The sequence below is a fragment of the Rousettus aegyptiacus genome, unplaced genomic scaffold (assembly GCF_014176215.1).
Source record: "Rousettus aegyptiacus isolate mRouAeg1 unplaced genomic scaffold, mRouAeg1.p scaffold_m13_p_1, whole genome shotgun sequence".
In the NCBI taxonomy this organism is placed as follows: Eukaryota; Metazoa; Chordata; class Mammalia; order Chiroptera; family Pteropodidae; genus Rousettus; species Rousettus aegyptiacus.
Window position 1 is genome coordinate 123,513,132 of NW_023416284.1, and position 19,507 is coordinate 123,532,638.

General features: G+C 31.5%; 1 protein-coding gene across 2 annotated transcripts in view; it reads right to left on the bottom strand.

The window, feature by feature from the left end:
* The window catches only part of LOC107517039 (pleckstrin homology domain interacting protein), a 112,077-nt gene that overhangs the window by 80,682 nt on the left and 11,888 nt on the right, over window positions 1–19,507 (bottom strand). For both annotated transcript variants that reach the window (XM_016157348.2, XM_036219642.1), the window contains exons 5-7: window positions 17,283–17,433; window positions 17,089–17,187; window positions 200–360 (exon numbers count right to left, since the gene is read on the bottom strand). In XM_016157348.2, the coding sequence (XP_016012834.2) occupies window positions 200–360; window positions 17,089–17,187; window positions 17,283–17,433 (411 nt within the window). The remainder of the gene's footprint in view (window positions 1–199; window positions 361–17,088; window positions 17,188–17,282; window positions 17,434–19,507) is intronic.

Sequence of the window (19,507 nt, forward strand, 5' to 3'; positions counted from 1 at the left end):
TAGCTTTGACTGTGCTATAACATGTCTTTCAGGAACTTTCCAAATGTGGATAAAGTTCTGCCTTAGGTAAAAGCTTAATAACCTAAATTACCTAAATTTCAAGTTTTCCATTAAAAAAAAAGGTTTTATCTGAAGTTTAACTATAAGCAATATTTCTTCAATTCCGCATATGAATTAAGATATTTTAAAAATTACTTACAGTAAATATCCGTCTGCCAGTTCGATCAAAAGTTACACAGTACACAGATGACAAGTGTCCTAGTATTCGTTTATGCATTTTCATGTGTTGGTATACTGCAGTTGGAACAAGTCGCTCAAGCCTGTATTTCCCATTCAGCCTCCTTGAAAACAAAGTATCCGCTACCAAGAAAATTGGGGAAAATAAGGATAATTCAGAAATTTTCTTAACTATCATCTCTTAAGAACTCACATATTCTAATTTCTTACATGTTGGTAAAAATAAAGATGCTTTCTAATTTAGATGACTCCCAGTTAAAAATCTCCAAAATAGTCAATAAAAACACATTATTTCACCTACTATACATTAAGTTAGGCACTTTTATCCTCATTTTACAAACAAATTCAGTTAAATGACCAATCTAAAGCCACAAAGTAAATAAGGCATGATGCTAGAATTAAAATTCAGACTTCTTTATTCTCTGGCTAGTGTTCTTTAAAAACTATATGATATTATATGATATTATTTCTTTATAAGGACCCTATGAGATAGGTTTTCTGACAAAAGCAGTTAAAATTGAATCCAGTTGTTTTTACTCTACATCAACCAGCAATTCCTGAACACTCTAAATTTGACATGTCAAATGATGTTCCAAAAAATTTTGCAATAAATGAAGACAGAGGAATGATTCATTGCATTATTTTTAAAAAATAATTAAACTGGAGATCTTGCCAAACAACTCTATGATTCCTCCTCTGGAACCTATTTGTACTCTTTTTCCCACTCATTCATTTTAACCATCTTTCAAGAAATGACTGAAATTTATATTCTACCCTAAAGCCTGATATGCTGACTCAAGCCCAAAATGTTCTCTTCCATCTAAATTATGACTGTACTTATTTTCTATACTTGTAATTATGAATAAAGAAAGTGCTCAATAAATATATGCTGACTAATCTGCAGGCACAGTATTCACCTATAGATTATCTTTTAACGTATGGCTTTTTTTTCTGACTGTGACTGCCATCTAGTAAGCACTAGATGGATAGCAAGCACCATTTCACTTGAATTTAGTCCCAAAGAATTAAATGTATCTACAAATACTAATAACCTAGATTTAATCTAGCAATTGAAGCTAATGAATTATAGCTATCTCAGCTGTATTATTAAGAATATCAATATTTAATTTTTTATCTATTTACAATAAATGTTTGTATATTTCAAAGCAAAAAAAAATCTTGGGGACTGATGAGATATATAGAAGAATGTTTTGCAGGCTCTAAAAATATTTCAAAGAATAATTACATCATGCTTATCTGTTTTTATTACATCAATCATTTTATATTCTAATAGAGAATCTCTCTTGCTGCTAACAAATAAATTATATGTAACAATGCTTTAACATCTAAGAATATCTAAGAAGCTTTAACAATTGTGAATTAACATGCTTAGACTTCAGCTAGTTATGTAATAAGTTAACAGTAATTCAATAAATTTCTAATAAGCTTTGATACATTTTTCTTCATGCACAGAAAAGGCCTCGTAAAATGCATCCTCCTCTAGGACTTTAGCTCCAAACTGATTTAGAGCAAGAATAACACAAAACCACAGCTATCAATTGTCTTGCCCAAAAAGAATGCAAATAATCTTATATAAACACTAAGGATCAGTGACATCTCAGACTCTTCTGTCTGTTCCACAAGAAAATAAGTGATGGCATATAACACAAACATTAACAACTTGATTCCCTCCATCCAAAATTGACAAAATTCTCAAAATGTCAAATTTTATTTAAATATTTAACATCATTCAGGTATAGAAAAATAATTAAAGATAATTACAATATCAAAACATGATGATCAAGAACTTGTACATGTCAGAATTTTTTAAGTGAATTTGTTATAAAGATCAGTTAAAAAAATCACAAAGTTGATTAAATTATTTTCTATGCAAAAAATATTTCCCTTAAGAGAAAAAAAATGTTACTACTCTTTTAAACATATTTTTCACCAAATCTTTACCTAAACTAGGATTAAATCTTTATTTTCATTTTGAGAGTCAACTGCAAAAAAGAATATTCCTTTCACAGTAACAGTCAACTTTTTAAAGTAAAATTTTCCAGAAGCGTAACATTAAGTGAACTTTTAGTTAGAAATATATTCCACACTACTCTTTGTTATGCTTATCTATGTATCCTAAAAAAGAAGGTACCTAGCAAAAACCCTTGCTTTCAGCCAAATTACAAACTTGTGCAACTGTCCTAAAATATATGACCTATAGAGAGAGCAGTATGTAGTATTTCCAGGTAATAAGCTGGTAATTCAAACTTGATACAGGGAGTTAGAAAAGAAAATATAAGTACTGTTTAACATTAAAATTCGACTGAGGAGGTCGTATTTGAAGAAGGCCTGACCAGTATGGAGAGAGAATCTTACAAAGGTAGAGAGAAGAAGAATGTTCTAGGACTCTCGTTTAGTGAACTCACATTTTCTTTTACAATACTATTTGCATAATGTTTACCACCCTTACCAGGTCTAAAGTGCCTTAAGGACAGAAATTCTGTCCTATTCATATTTTTCACAGCTGAGTAAAGCGCCTTTTAAATTAAAAAGTATATAAATGAATCTTAGTTAAGATACACAAGATGAGTTATAGTTTTATGGCAGAAAGGCAAATGGCAATTATTCGCTTTCTAAAGAAATTGTTAATAGACTAATTGGATTAAGTAAAAAGGAAAAGTCTCTTAGATTATAGGAACTCCTTAAATTTTATTAAACTAGAACATCAATTTTCTAAATGAGCATGGTTAAACAGGTATGACGTCACAAAGGAATAAGTTCTTTATATGAGATTATAATAGTTTAAATCAAGTAACACATATGATTTTGGTTTAAAAGTACATTTATTTTCATAAGTATGGTGATGAGAAATATTCTCAAAATAAGCCTGACAAAGCAAATCTTTATTTTCTTCACTTGGCAAATTCTTTCTTACCCTTCAAGACCAGTTTAAATGTCACCTCTTCTATTAAGACCAGTAAATAGCAAAAGCAACCTAACTGGTCACCCTGCGACACGACTCCTCTGCTCAAAACTGCAATGCTCTTCATCTAACACTAAATTTATTAACACATCAGTCTACCAAGGCCCTGAATAATCTTGTCTCCCATTACCTTTCTGACCTCACCTGCTACTTCTCCCCACTAACTTGGTCTGCTCCAGCCACTCTAATCTTCCCCATCCTTCTGACACATCAAGAATGCTCCTAATTTAGGGTTTTTGCATTGGTTGCTCCCTGTGGTTAGAGTATCACTCCACATATGGCTGGCTAATTCCTTGACCTCCTTCAAGTCTTTTCTCAGATGTCCTATTGCTTCTTAACAAGGCCTATTCTGATCAGCCCATTGAAAATTACAAGCCATTCCCTACCACCACTCACAATTCCTAATCCACCTTTATGTGGCTCTATAAATGTTCTTTTTCTAACACTCATCACCTGGGGTGCTATGTATTTATTTGCTTATTACATTCATGTTTATTTCCTCCCTCCCTCTACAATAACGTAATAAGCTCCACATGGGCAAGATTTTTACATTTTGTTCCTTTGATTAGCCTAAGAGTTGACAATGGTGGTTGGCACTTAGATAATCAATATTTATTTGCTGAATTTAATGAATAAATTACATGTGAATAAAATGATCAGGTTTAGGAATAAAACAAAAATGGAGGACTTTTGTATCATATAGATTATGGAAGCAAAATATCACTAAATAGTTCTTTCTTTCAACTGTCCTGCTAAATGGATTTAATTTGGAGAAGTAAATATATTTACTCAATTTTCTGAGTAAAAAGACCAGTAAATGAAATAAACATTCCAGAAATCACTGTCATGCATTTGAAATATCAGTCTCTTTAAAGACTGAAGAGAGAAAAGGAGTAAATAGCGACAAGTGTCATTCATAGCAAATCATTCAGAAAAGTCTCTGAAACAAAGTATATGTATACAGGTCTACAGAACTAACTAATCACTAAAGTTAAATAAAAGGCCATGATTTCCTAAAGACCGATATAACTGTACATAATCTAGCCAGTGGGTTCTTATCTATTACTTCTCAAGGCACTAGGATGACAAATCAAATTCCTCCACAAGTCACTTCCCTAGTTCATACCTAGTTATTTTTCAAGAACTGATTTTTCTAATCATAATACTAATGTGTATTCAATGTAGAAAATAAGAACATAAAGAAAAATCCATGATTCTGTCATCTAAAGCAATCACTTTTAAAATTCTCCAAAGATTTCCCCCATAAATAGCAGTTTAACAGCTATACTATCTATATTCCTTAAAAAAATAAGAGCTAGGCTCTAAGTTCAATATACTGTGTTCAAATTTGACATTGTGGTTGACTTCAAGCAAGTTACTCTCTCTCAATTTCAATTTCTCCAGTTTTATTTCTAGAAACATTTTTCCACAATATGCTTCACTTTCATATTATGCTGTTTTTGACATCTCATGATTTCACAAATTTTACAGTTAATTCTACCAATATTTTTTCCTTTCCTTTGTAATTTCTTCTACTGCTTTAATATGAGGTCTTCTCACCAGCCAAGAGTACAATATCCATTTACACTTCTATTTTTTTTGTGGTTTAATTTTTTCACTTAACTCCTTAATATATCTGGAGCTTTAGTATATATCATGAGGTGAGTCTCTAAAGATATTTTTCTCCTCCAAATAATCAACCATTTGTCCCAGCCTTTTCATTTACTAATCCTTCTCTAGCCCATTAAACTATAAATTATTTTATATCTATTTCTAGCCAGGTCACTGATGGTGTGTATTTATATGCCAAAACCAAAATTTTAACTATATAATTAATGATGTTTTAATTTTTATCTGGCTATTATTCTTATTATGTATCCATTTTAAGGTGTCTTAATTTATTTCCTTATCTGATCACTGAAAAGTTTGAAAATAAATTTGTTGGAAATATAATTTTAATTTTATTCATATATAAATAACTAACATCTTTCTATCCAGGAACATGATGCTTTCTTCCTACAGCTAGGACTAAGTTTTCAATGTAGACTATTTTAGAAAAAAATAAGCAAAATCAAAGCTACCTTAGTTTTTTCCCCTAAACAAATCTGTACCATGCGAACCAAATTTCATGGGGAAAAGTAGGTAGTTGCCAGAAGAGAGCATCTGCAATAAACATCGTTAACTACTTTTTGAGGATGCCAGAAAAATACATAATAAAACCTCTGTGATTAAGAAAGAACTGAAGGAGAAATACCATCACTTCCCTCCAAAATATTTAGAAGTTTTTGTCCTACTAAGGACTTTGTAAAATGGACAAGGACACATGGTACAATTGCAATAAATTATCCAAGATCAAAATTAACCATTATTTAAAAAGATGAGCTGGGAAAAAAATTTTAATTACTATGAATTAACAAAAAATGCAGAGGTTAGTGTTTTTGTTTTTTAACTTTTAAGGATAATATAATATGCTATACGATGTGTATTCCAGTCTAAGAAAGTTGTTCCCCCTTAATAAACAGAACTGAAGGTTCCAGAACTAGTGCCTACAACTTCTACCAGCTTATGAAAGCAGAGCCCTGCGGGTGGCATAATGAATACAAGAAGGAAGCATTTGGCTGTAGATTCCAAAACCTGGAGAATCAAATTTGTGCCAGTAGAAGAATTAGATAAGGAGGCAAAGAGAATATAATATATGTAACTCAGAAGGTATCTTAGTACAACTTGGGCTCTTTCTTTTTGATACAAAAAGGGTACTCAAATAAGAAATGAGTATTTTACTGGAAAAGTATTTTAACTAATTTATATTAAATTCATTTTTGAGCTATATTTTGACTAATTTTATTCTGTGATTATGGTTAAAAAAAAAAAAAATGGGAAAGCCCCCAGAGTTTCTGAAAGTAGAATGCAAAAGTAGTTATAATTTATAATCAATAACTACATAAACAGTTCCTAACTTAAAGTACAAAAGAGTTAAATAAATTCTGGATGATCAGTACCTAGGCTTCATTTTAATCTCCATGATCTGCGTTAATAAAGGCTTTCTAAATGTAGGATTAACAACTCAACTATGATACAAGAGTTTGAAAACCTATAAAACTAAACCTGAGTTAACTACAAAAAAATAGTGACAAACATGTAACCAAGACACATGAAAACAAATTCCAAACTGATTTACCCCTTTAGACAGGGAATTAGTTATAGGACGCCCTTTAGATACTCAAGTCCCTTACACAAAGTGGCATAGTATTCGCATATAACTTACACATACCTTTCCATATACTTTAAGTCATCTCTAGATTACTTACGATATCTAATACAATGTAAATGATATGCAAATAGTTGTTATACTGTAAAAAGTCTGTACATGTTCAGTACAGATGCAACCATCATAGGTAACTACACAGTATACATCAGCAGCAACATAACTCTTTTTCCCTCCACTATTCTTGATCCAGCAAAGTTGGTTGAATCCATGGATACAGAACCTATGGATAAGGGTGGACTGTAGTTTTTCTCAACAAAATAATATTATATCCATGATCAAGCACTCAGAGGGCAATTTCTAAATAGAAATGACTTTCCAAGTTCATTCAAAATCTAAATAATTGTCTACCTATGGTGATAATTTCAGAATTTCTATCAAATATGTTGTGTGGTATAAGGTATTTGATAAGGCATAAAATTACACAATTGTATTCATTTTAAAGAACCACGAAAATGTTCTAATGAAAAGGAGACATGATTGTGGGGGGTCACAAAAAAAAAGTTATACAAGTCACCAAAAGAGAAGTTCTGGTATACCTGAAGCCAAACACCTTAAGATGGCCATGAAGAGAAAAGTGACCAGGGCTTGGTGCTAGAACTTCGAGAATCTAATAGTAGAAAAAGGCTTAACTGCTGTAATTAACAATGTGTGTAAATGTCAAAATACAATCTAATACACAATGTGGGGAGAAAAAGGGCTCTACAACACTATTACATGTGGCAAGTTTGGGGGAAAAAAGGTTAATTATTAAGCACTTTACTACATACCAGACACTATTCAAGTTATTTCACATATATTCTCATTTAATCCTCACCCATCTTTTATGTTAGGTACTACTATTATCCCCAATAAGGGAATATTCCTTACCAATAAGAAAATTGAAGGACAAAATGTAACTTTCCCAGAGGTGAAGCCCAGGTTTGAATTCAGACAGTCTGATTCCAAAGAGCGCACTCTTACCATGCTGGCTAGGTAGACAAATATTAGGGGGAAAAAAAAGACTGAAAGGAAATACGCCAAAGTATTAAGCGCAGATAACCAGTGAGACAGACTTATTTTTGAGCTGTTCTCTGTTTTCCAAGTTTTCTCCACTGAACATATATTCATTCTGATTAATTTTTTAATTAAGTAAAGTACAGCTCAATTTACCAAAAGGAACTCAAAAGAGCTATATGGAAAATCTAAATTGTCTAAAGAGATTAACTTAAAGACTAAGAAAAACAGGCCCAAGGATAAAAATGCAAGTAATTTAGGTTAATTTAATCATAAAGGAAACCCTAACAACTAAGTATATTAAAGTATTTGCATGTATACTATACTACAGAGAAAAACTATTGCCTATTTGACAATGGATTAAATGGTATGTTACAAAACTTCACATCTGGTTTAATTTGAAAGCGATAAAATAATACAAAGGACCATCAATTTTCTTTCTCATACATCAAACACACATAGGCTCAATTCTATTTGAGAAGGAATTACATAAGAAGGAACTTTTAACATTTAATTCACTAGACCCACGGTTGAAAAACTTACTATTGCCACAATAATTTTTCTGAAGTTACTAATATAAGTATTAGTAGGACTTCACAACTAAGTATTCATTATTTATTTGAGAGCCAGAGATAATCTTGGAAATAATTCAACACAGGTTGGTTTATTTCTATAGCATCATCTGGTCTCTATAATACCTGCACCAATAACTAACTGACCAACACAGAAACAGGTCAAATAAATCACTGTAAAAGTAACTATAATGAACAAAAGTCCCAACTTTAGTTAAAACAAGAGGGAGTTGTAACATTAAAAAAATAATCCTGTGGTCAGCTTTTTATCTATAAAAAAAAAGGGGGAAGATAAGAGAGAATGGAAGAGTAAAAGGAAATAATGACCTGGGCAACACAACGCCCAAGAGAGGGTCTCTCCTTATTTAACTATTGTAACCAACATAATTAGTATGCACAGTAGCTATTCTCCAAATCTCCATAAATCTCAATTTTGATGTTTGGTTGTACCTCCTATTTGAAAGGCACTATATTTTAAGATTTAGCAGATACCACAAACGTAACATTTGAAAAGGAGAACACAAATACAAACTGAAATAAAATATATAAACTTATGATGATTCAAAGAGTTAAGCAAAAAATATCATGACCCAAATACAAGCACTAAAAACAAAACAAACAAAAAAACAACACACATTACAATTATTAGGGCTGTACAATATGATATTATTCTCTTTTCTTTCCTGGAAACAACTCTGATACTACTTCAAACAGAAAACAATACAATAGTATATTTCCAGTTTTAAATATTTTAAAGAGGTTTTTAATAGCTTTTTTAATAATAATTTATTTTTTTAAAAAGTTAAAGTTTTGTTTTATGTCAAATATTTTAATCATTCAATTTTGAGTCAACAAACATATACAGAGCATCTATTTGGGCCAGGTGAGCTACGGGACATAACAGAAAAAGAGAAGACAGTACTTACCCTCTTGGAGACTGCAGTCTAGCAAGGAATACAGACATGAAACAAGGACTTATAACAATGTTAAGTGTCATCAAATAAAAGGTATAGGGAAATCCTGAAATATATAGCAGAAGGTCCCAAAAATACTGGGGGGAGGGTATCAGAAAGTCACTGTAGACTTCTCTGAAATACTGACATTTAAACTGAAAAAGTTCAGCCATTTTTGGCTGAAAAATTAAAAGCCGAAGAATGTTGGTGGGAGGGAAAGATATTCTTGGTTGAGGGAAGAGCATGTGCAATGGTCTGAGGCTCGTAAGAACACTGGTAAGCACTTAAGCAACATAAGGAAGTTGGGTATGGCTAGTACAGAGGGGCGAGTGTCAATAAAAGATTAAAAAGGTAGAGGGCAAACTACAAAATGTTTTCCAAGGTAAGGTCAGGAATTTTGATCTATTTCTTAAGGACAAAAGTCAAAGGCTTTCAGGGAAAAAGAAGTGGGAGTAATTGCAGTGTTATCTGTTGAATACAATGAGAATAAACCTGAAGAGATATAACTAAAAGCAAAAGCTGACTTTACAAAAGAAATTACGAGGTTTAAAAAACAAATTTCATTTTAGAAAAAAAATTAACTGATTGGACAAAAAGATTCTTAAAGCTTTCTCAAGAAACAGTATTTTCTCTCAAATTTTAGTATTTATCTGGTAAGATATAAACTTGAAAGAAAGTAAGTATCATGTTTTATTGTTTCTAGAGTTCAAATTCTGAGGCAAAAGGCCCCTATACCCAAATTGACACAGGTGTACCTTATTTTATTGAGCTTTATGGATATTGCGTTTTTTACAAATTGATGGAGAGTTCAAATTCTGAGGCAAAAGGCCCCATACCCAAATTGACACAGGTGTACCTTATTTTATTGAGCTTTATGGATATTGCGTTTTTTACAAATTGATGGAGAGACCCTCCACTAGCAAAAAGATTATGACTCGCTTTAGCATGATGCTTGCTTTATTGCAGTGGTCTGGAATCAAATCTGCAATATGTCTGAGGTACACCTATAAATGGAATAGAGGTGGTACAAGACTAATGCATAAAGAATTTCACAGAGAAGGCCAAAAAGGTGCATAAAGTTAAATGCATAAGATTAGAGACAAAATAACCAGGGATATAACTGAGTTTTAATTATTACTTAAGTTTCAGTTTCCTCATTAATAAAGTAGGGGTATCCTGCAGAGTTATGAAAAAATTAAAGAAAATGTTTTGTAAACTCAAAGGCACTGTATAATCACATCTATATTGACTATCCTTAAACAATCAAATCTTCACAAGTTATTAAAAAATCTTACTAGTTTTTCTTTTCATTTTTTAAAGACTTTTGTGGGAAATCATTTTTCCCCTGCAACTTCCTTAAGGAACTAAACTAATTGCTGCTCTGTTTATATAAACATCTACTCAGCCTGATCATTGACTTCTCAATTTCGAGATGTCTGGGAAGATATTCAATCCCTAACTTCAAAGATTCTCTGAAGAAATTCAAAATACAAAGCCAGAAACTTTGTGAAGAAAATAGGATAATTTGCTTCACTTACACAGATATGAAATTCAACATCAAACCCAATAATAAATCTAGAAAAATATGTGACACAAAATAAAAGGGAAAAAACCCAGTTATTCCTAATTTCTTCTGGAATTGCTTGCAAGACACATCACACGTTTGGAGTAGGAGTAGGTGGGGATACCTCAAAGTAAATTTCATCTTATTACTTAAAAAACAATGCAGCTAGAAGAACAACAATTTAAACTCACCTAAGAAAACTGTCACTCTTCAAAGTGTCTCTCCTTTTATGGTCAATCATAATTTGAAAAGAAATTTAAGCAAAAGAAAAAATATAAATAATATCTATTTTATATAATTTGTACTTTGGCATAAGGAACATTAGCTTCATTTCCCCAAAAAATGAAAAATGCAAATATATCTTAGAAGTCTCCCACAGCTACCTGTTCTTACGGGGCAAAAAAAAGTAGCAGAGCCAAGAGGATATAGAGAAGAGAGTTGCAATAAAATATAACCTCTGTTCTCCGGGCCGTAATAGTAACAGCAGAAAAAACAAAGGTATGTAAGTTCTTTTCATTCAAGGGTTAGATTAAAAACAAAACCAAGAATAAAAAAACATATATAGCTAAGTCAGAAATGATTAAACAACACCACAAATTATAAAACTGTTAGAGACTAGAAAAGCAGAGGAATAAAATGATAAAAGAAAATGAGTTCTGAAAGAAGAAATGGTTAATGGGTGAAAAAACAATAGGTGAAAATAATTATTAAATAACTCATGAGTGGACACTTAACTAAGGATAATGTACGTACTGAGTAGAAGGCATAAAAATTATAAAACTGAATAGAGAATACTAGGGAAAAGAATGAACAGAAAAACTATATATTATCATTATAATCTTACAATTTATCAAATATGTCAAATGTTAAATTATGTTAAATCTTATAAATTTATAATAACATACATTATTTCTAAGGATGTCAGAAATATAGTCACATGAGGCAAAATTAACCCTGAAACTCAAGATCCTAGCCCAGTGCCAGGTATGTTAAGAAATCACCAACGCAGAATAAGTACAGTATTGGAAATATGGCAAAATATAAGTGAAAATTAGAAGGGAAAAGAAACTTCAAAAAAAGTACTCAAGATTAGCAAAAAAATGCATTTAATAATAATTATAGGAAGGGCAAAGGGTAACATTTACTGTCATCTGCTTTGTGCCTCACTTTGCTACCTAAGCCTCCAAATAACCAGATTTGGCAAGTATTATCCTCATTTTACAGCTGAAGTTTTGGGGCTGAAAAATTAAATGATTTACCTAAGGACATACATCTACACTAAAACAAATCAAGATTTATGACCTAAATTTAAGTAAATCTTTGTTGCCCTTTGTTCAACCTAGTTTTCTCATAGAAAACCAATAAAGGTAAAGGAGATCTGAGACTTCTTTTAATGTAAAGGCTTCTTAGCATTAACTGGATGTTTGTGCAGTAAAACTATTTTTCAAGGCAGAGCAGTTTCCTTATACCGACACATTTTTAAGAATTAGGTTCCCCAATACTCCTTTATTCTCACCTACCAAGACTGAAACCTGGTTGCAAAAGCAACAAGTAAAACAAGATATGGAAGTACCTAGGCAAAACAACAAAATAATATGAAAAACCTAGAAAAAAAGTTTACTTCACTAATATGGTAAATGTAAAAAAGATAAATAAAAACAAAGTAATTAGCGAAAGATTGATTTAATATATCACAATCTTTTTCGCAAGATAAAAATGCATTAAACGAATCTCCAAATTTAATTTTAAAAACAGCTTTAATGTAGCTAAGTATCTTCTTTCTTGGTTTCCGCCAACCCACATCATTTATTATTGAAATAGGGTTTATTATAGTAGGCAAATACTGAGTAAATTATATCTGAAAACAGTCATGATGTGGGTAAGGTTGGAGAAAGGACAATGCCAAAGATTCTTTAATACTTTTGAAAGAAGTGCTGCTATGCCAAGTCCTCCACAGAAACTTAGAAGCTACTGATAACAGATTGGTGGAATCTGGGGTTTTCCTATTTGTTTTTGCTTCTGAAAACATTATTAAAGAGAGTTTTAGAGGGCTAGAAAGCAGCTGATCCCTTTGTTTCTCCTGTCCTGAGAATGAATTCCAGTCAATTTTCACAATTTACATGAAGGAGGTATAAAGTAGTCAGGATATATAAGCAGACAATAAAACAGGATAAGGAAGCACTAAAATAAACTCAAGAGTTGCATCTTAAATTGTACAAGTGTTTTTAATATTCCAAGTGTAACGAATTGATAACCCAATTCACTAGTAAACCTTAACTTCCTAAAAATCAGTTTCTGGTTTCTCTCTCCTTACCTCAAAGCTATCCTTGGGCCAAATCTCTCTTCTTCCAACTATCTATTCTATTTTTACCCACTACCCACTTCTGAACTTTTCTTGTCCCACTCCAGTTATCCTCAATTACATCAATTACCTACCACCTTTTCAATTTAATATTTACCAGTGCTGAGGAATTGGGTCTGTAAATAGTAATAAGACATAATCTCCATTCTCTAGTACCTCAAAGTATAATAGAAAATACAAAGGTAAACAAAAAGCTGCAACTATGTGATAAAAGCTACACTTGTGATAAATATAAGCACTTAATTCTGCCCAGTAACATTTAAATTTTAAAGGATAAATAGATAAATGTTCATAGACGAGAGAGAGATTGCAGAGAAATAAAATATGTGCATAGACAAAGAGACAAAAGGGAGTGTGATTCTAAGAACTGCCAGAGTTGTACAAAGCTACAGCGCAAAGTATAGGTAAGGAAAAGAAAGATGGGGAAAAGTCAGTTTTGTGAGCTACATTATAGGGTTCAGGCTATTCAAAGTCATTAGGAGGGATGATATGATCACATGTGCATTTTAGAACATTTAGAGTAGAAGCAATTCTGCACCAGGAATATGTGCGAATGTATGGAGACATGTTTGGTTGTCACAACTGGGGGGAGGTATGGAGGCAAGTGGTTTGCTACTAACATTTACTGGGTATAGGCAGGATGCTGATAAACATCCTACAATGCACAGGACAGCTATCTACAACCAACCAATAATTATCTGGCCCAAAATGTAAAAAGTGCCAAGTTTAGAAACCATGATGGAGCTAAAGCCTGGGGTAAAGGAATAAGATTGGAGGCAGAGAGTCAGGTAGTCTATGTAAGTTCTACAAGAGCAGAGGCCATGTTCTTATTTATCCTGCAACTCCAAAAGAATACATATATCCTAGCCCAGTGCCAGATATAATGTAGGGACTCAATATTTACTTGATATTGAGTGAGTATTTACTTGATAAGTGAATGAATGACGTAGACCTCTAGGTAAGAAATACCAAGGCCTGAAATGTGGCTGTGGCTGAAAATTTGGAACAAGATAATGTAATTAATGAAAAAATTTGGTGAGATATGAATAAGGTCAAGCACTTAGTAAATAATAATGTACCAGTGTTGGTTCAGTAGCTCTGAGAAATGTACCAGATGATAACCTTAGGGAACACTGTATAAGGGGTATATAGCTCTTTGAACTATCTGTGTAACTTTTTGGCAAACAATTTCTTATTCCAAAATTAAAAGTTTATTGAAAAAAAAAATCTATATCGTCAGTGTGTCAAACTTTAAATGTTTGGATATGTATTTAAATCTGTATTTTAAGAAAAGCTAAACTGTTAATATTTTAATTTTATTTCCACTGATATTTAGTAATACTACATTGACCAAGGAAAGAGTAAAGAAAATCCAGATAGAAAATGCCAAAGAGGAATCAACAAAAGACATGTCAGTACTACCAAGTTCATATTAAAAAAAGCAAATTCTGATCACTCAATACCGTGATAACTTGAAATGATACAATATTACTATGCAGGCAAACTACTATGGCAAAAAATCTGAGAATTTTTCTTTCCATTACCATCCTATTCATAATTTTCTAGCGAAATAAGGCATTCAAGGCTGTTACTGAGGCAAACTAACACGACATGACACTAAATGATAATAAGTAGTTGTTTTTATTAGGTTCTCTTCTGTAATTTCAAAAATATTGTAAATACAAAAAGAAAAAAAAGTAAAATTAGTGTTCTAGTACAGAACAAATATCTTCCTGAAAATATAAATGGAAGAAAAATAATCTATCTTAAACCCTAAAAATGAAATAAAGCCTTTCAGAAAGATACAATAATCTGCTTGATAATTAATTCTGTTACCTAAATATACTACTTGCATTTCTGTTATAACACAAAAGATATTTTTGCCACATTTACATTCCCAATATCTATGTCAACAATATTTACTGATCTGACCATATATAACTAATGCCAACATTCTTAAGTAGCTGAGGGTTATTTACTACTGGAAAGTTTAGCTTATTGAGAATAAGGCATAACACAATGAAGTCAATCTCAATTCATGACTCACTAAATGTGTAATAACCTTAGTCAAACCACCAAACATTTCTATGCCTCAATTTCCTTCCCTGTAAAACAGTAAGTTCCTCCTAGGGGCTGGGCTCTTTAAGATTTAAAGGTGAAAATATATGAAAAATGCTTAGAGTACTGCCTGGCACACAGCAGTTATTCACATAGCAAATGTTAAGAGGAAAGTTATTTACTAACAATCATTCTTGTACTTTCATTGTCTACCACAGAACTGCCTGACAATGTACTAAACGTATTCCCTTTATTACATGGGTCTGCAAACAACATAACGTATTCCCTTTATTATATGGGTCTGCAGTCTTCCAAAGAGATAACAAATTTTCTCCTACAAGGGAAGCATCTATATTTTAGTTCATCTTTCTCTCAAGAGAATTATTCTATCTCCTAGTATAATTTTCAAAGTGCAAATATACTCTAGTATCTCAAATCCTTTGTTGTTTTAACAGTTTATTACAGTTAGATTATATAGCAAAACCAATATTTAATCAGGGCAATCACATAATTTAAAAAAAAAAAAAAAAAGATCTATGATTACCCACCATACAAATATCACATAGGATACCTTTGGAAAAAAGGTCTGAAAAAACAATCCGGAATGCACCGCAGAGACAAAAAGATGTAAATCATAAAAGAAAGAGTAACAGAGAAGACAAAGTAAAAAAAATCTACCGTCAGTCTATGGCCATGTTACCCTAAACAAGCCCGATACCGTCTGATCTCGGAAGCTAAGCAGGGTCGGGATGGGAGGCCACCTAGGAAGACCAGGTGTTGTAGAGGCCAAAAAAAAAAAAGTCTACCATCTGTTTAACTGTTTAACTGGAGTTCCATAGGAAAAGAGACAGTATGCAATGGAGACAATGTATTAAAAGATAATAGCTGAGAATTTTCCAATGCCAATAAAAGACATTATAGTTCAAGAAGCCTAATAAATCTCAAACAAGATAAATTTAAAAGGATACCAAAACATATTACAATCAAACTGCAGAAAACCAATAAGAAAATCTTAAAAGCAACCAGAGAGAGCAACTTTCCAAGTAGCAATAGTAGATTTATATCCAAATATATCAATAAATATAAAAGACAAAATGTCCCAGATAAAACACAAAGACTGTCATATTGTAATTTTAAAAAGGCGCTTCTATGCTATTTTTAAGAGAGATGGAAAATAAAAGGATACAAAAAGGTTGAAAGTAAAACAATGGAAAAAGATATACGATATAAACATAAAGCAAAAGTTACCCAAAACTCTAATATTAATTAATTAAAAGTATAAGTATCCAGAAAAGAAAGAAGTAGGATGTGGATAGATGAAAAGAAGAGGGAGAATAACATTCCTGGCTAGGGAGGGGGGTTAGGAGAGGGAAGAGTGGCTACGATTAAAATATGAAGGTCCTGAAATTCAGAAGTTTAGACTTGGTGGCAGAGGAAGTACATTATTAAAATCTTAACCTCTTTATACTACCTTGACAAGAAGTGTAATATAGCAAGGAAAACTTAAATAAGATTAATATCACATTGTTACATAGTATAACCTGGAAAGGAAAGAGGGAGAAGATATCAGAAGCAAGAAGACTACATTAGAGAATGTGTAGTAATCAAGTAAGACAAGGGCCTGGAAATTAAAAAGGATGAATCCAGGAGACATTTCAAGAATGTATTAGTTTTCCTTCTTTGAAATTTTAAAGGCAAAAAAACGCACTATGCTTTATAAAAAAATAACCAAACTATTTCTTTCTCACCATTATAACTAATTTATATTATGATACAGTCGCCCATTAAATCAACCTAATATAAATATTAGTAAACATTTTTTTGTAAAAATAAAATACCAATAAACTAAGTAGCCTGCATTAGGTAAAATATATACAATCCATAATTATGTTTTATTATGACTTCATTATTAAGATCACTGATATAAGAAAAAATATAATAGCTTTTCTCTTTGAATGCTAAAATTTATTTAATGCTAAATAAATTTTATATTTTACATAATATAATATTCTCTGATTTCACTGTAACTAAAAAAAAACATTTTCAAAAGCTCTTTACCAAGAGAGTATCAACTTTGTAATGTACTTAAACAACTCACCAATGCTGGGTGGGCTACCATAGTTAATTGGCGACTCAGGTGGTCTTCCACAATGCAATGCAGCCAAAGCAGATCCTTTCCATACGACGTGCTTGCAGCCTATTAAACACACATATTTTTATGGATACAGAGATAGGACACGAAGACAAAAAGTAAGAAAAAAATGTCTAAATCCTATTAGAAGTTTTTCATACTTTTATTTGTGCGTAGCAAGGACTGTCTTCCAGCTCCTAATAAAGTTTGTACTCCAGGAACACTTTGTGGAATTTCTTGTTCAAGAAGAGGTCCTAGTCGATGACATATTTGCAGCAAGTGATCAGGTGCTAAGTGTCTGTAATACTTCACCTATTATATGAGAGACATATAAAGTATTTGCTAAATAAAGTGATATAACATTTACAGTAAATAAGATATACTTTTTAAAATACAGTAATTTGTTCTGGTTAGCCAACGTTTCATTTTATTTGGGAGAAAAGTTCGTGTTTATTATGTGAAACCACTTGATTCACAGAACAGAATAGGCTAACCCAACCATCATTTAATCCATGAAGGAGGAAAAATACTAAAGAATTAATGTAACCTAAATACAACCAGTTAGAAATTAACAGATGCTAGTCAATGCAAATACCAAACAATGAAAAAACTATAGAGCATTATAACCTAAAATGGTAATGTTTCAATTTAATATTTTAATTTTCAAAAACTTCAAACAAAAAAATCCAACTATATGCTTTGTATCCTTGATATTAAAAAAAAACTTGATAGTTGATAGTTCATGTTCTCATTACGAACTTTAAACAAACTTACATAACATCTACACTGAATTTCATAATTTACCAAAAACCTTACAAAGAGAAAAGCCAAATTCCAACTATTAATTTAAACATGTTTTGACTATAAAATAAATCTATCTACTACAAGAAGTTTGAGCACTTTGGAACAAATTCAAAATACTGCTTAATTTATGCTAGCATTTGAAACCGAGATATAAAATGCTAATATTTGTATTATTCATTCTGAAAGTATTTTTAGTAGACAACAGCTGCATAATACTCTAAAGAGAATTAAATTAAAGAAAATAAAGTACACTTTTATCATTTTATATTTAGGTTATCAAGTTACTAAAAATTTTTCACTGTAGTACCTAAATACTCTAGTTCAGCTGTTCTCAAAGTTTGTTCTGCGAACCCCTGGGGGTTTCTCGGACAAAAATTACAAATACTAAAAGGTTATTTGTTTTTCACTCTCATTTTCTCATTGTATATGGTATTTCCCAGAAGCCACACCATCCATGATGTTACAAGAATGAATGCAGTAACAGACATAAGAATCCAACTCTTAAACCAGACATTAAACATTCCCAAAAATGTAAAACAATGCCATTCTCACAAATTTGTTTTTAAAAATAATCAAGTAACAAGTTATTTATAATAACATGAAATAAATTTATTTAAATATTTTCAAATTTGTTTTAATATTTTCAAATTTGTTTTAATAATTTAAATCATAAATGAGATTATAATCCACATAAAGAAACTTTAATAATTTTTATTAATGTACAGGGTTCTGAGGCCCAGAAGTTTGAGAACTGCCACTCGAGTTCATTTAGTAATGGTAATTTTAGTATGAATTCCTTATGATAAGATTGATTGGGGGGGGGGGGAAGTGAGGCATTAAATCATTTCATTCCATCTTCCAGTATCTGTTATACTCTAACTGCAGAAGACCATGAATGGTATTTCTAAAAATTTAACTAATAGTCATCCTTCTAAGCTGAAGCCAATTAAGAGGAACTTACTTTACCTTTTAGCATAATACACTCCTGTCATGGAGACAACATGGAGCCATATTGTCATCCTCTGATAGAATAATTTAAAACATTAGAGTCTGGCACACAGTAGATGGTTAATAAGTACTAACAAAATGAATACCTCTGGAAAAAGAGGTTCTAATACAAATTATACATACTACATCTCTGCTTTGGAGAGTCACAAAACACAATGACATTAAAGCCTCTGAAAAACCCTGAGATAAAACTACCTAATTTTATTTAATGCACAATTTCCCAAACTCAGTTAGTTATAGATTCCCTCTTTCCCTGATATCATCATCTTGATTCAAAATACACTTTTTCAAACATTAGTATGATTAGCAAAAAACACTTAGAAGAAAACATACCAAAATATGAATTATTACAACTGTATTTATACTTTTCTATAAATAACATTTGCCTAAAAATAACATCTAAAAGAATAAGTCTAGATATATACAGGGTCCCTTCCAGTTCTAAATTTGTAGATAATTATTGAATGTAAGTTCTTTAAATTGATCAAAATTCCTTTAAAAAATTTAACTTTAACAACAAAGTTCCTTACTATTAACCTTAATTTAGTGATGATCCTGTTTTAGGGTCTTCGTG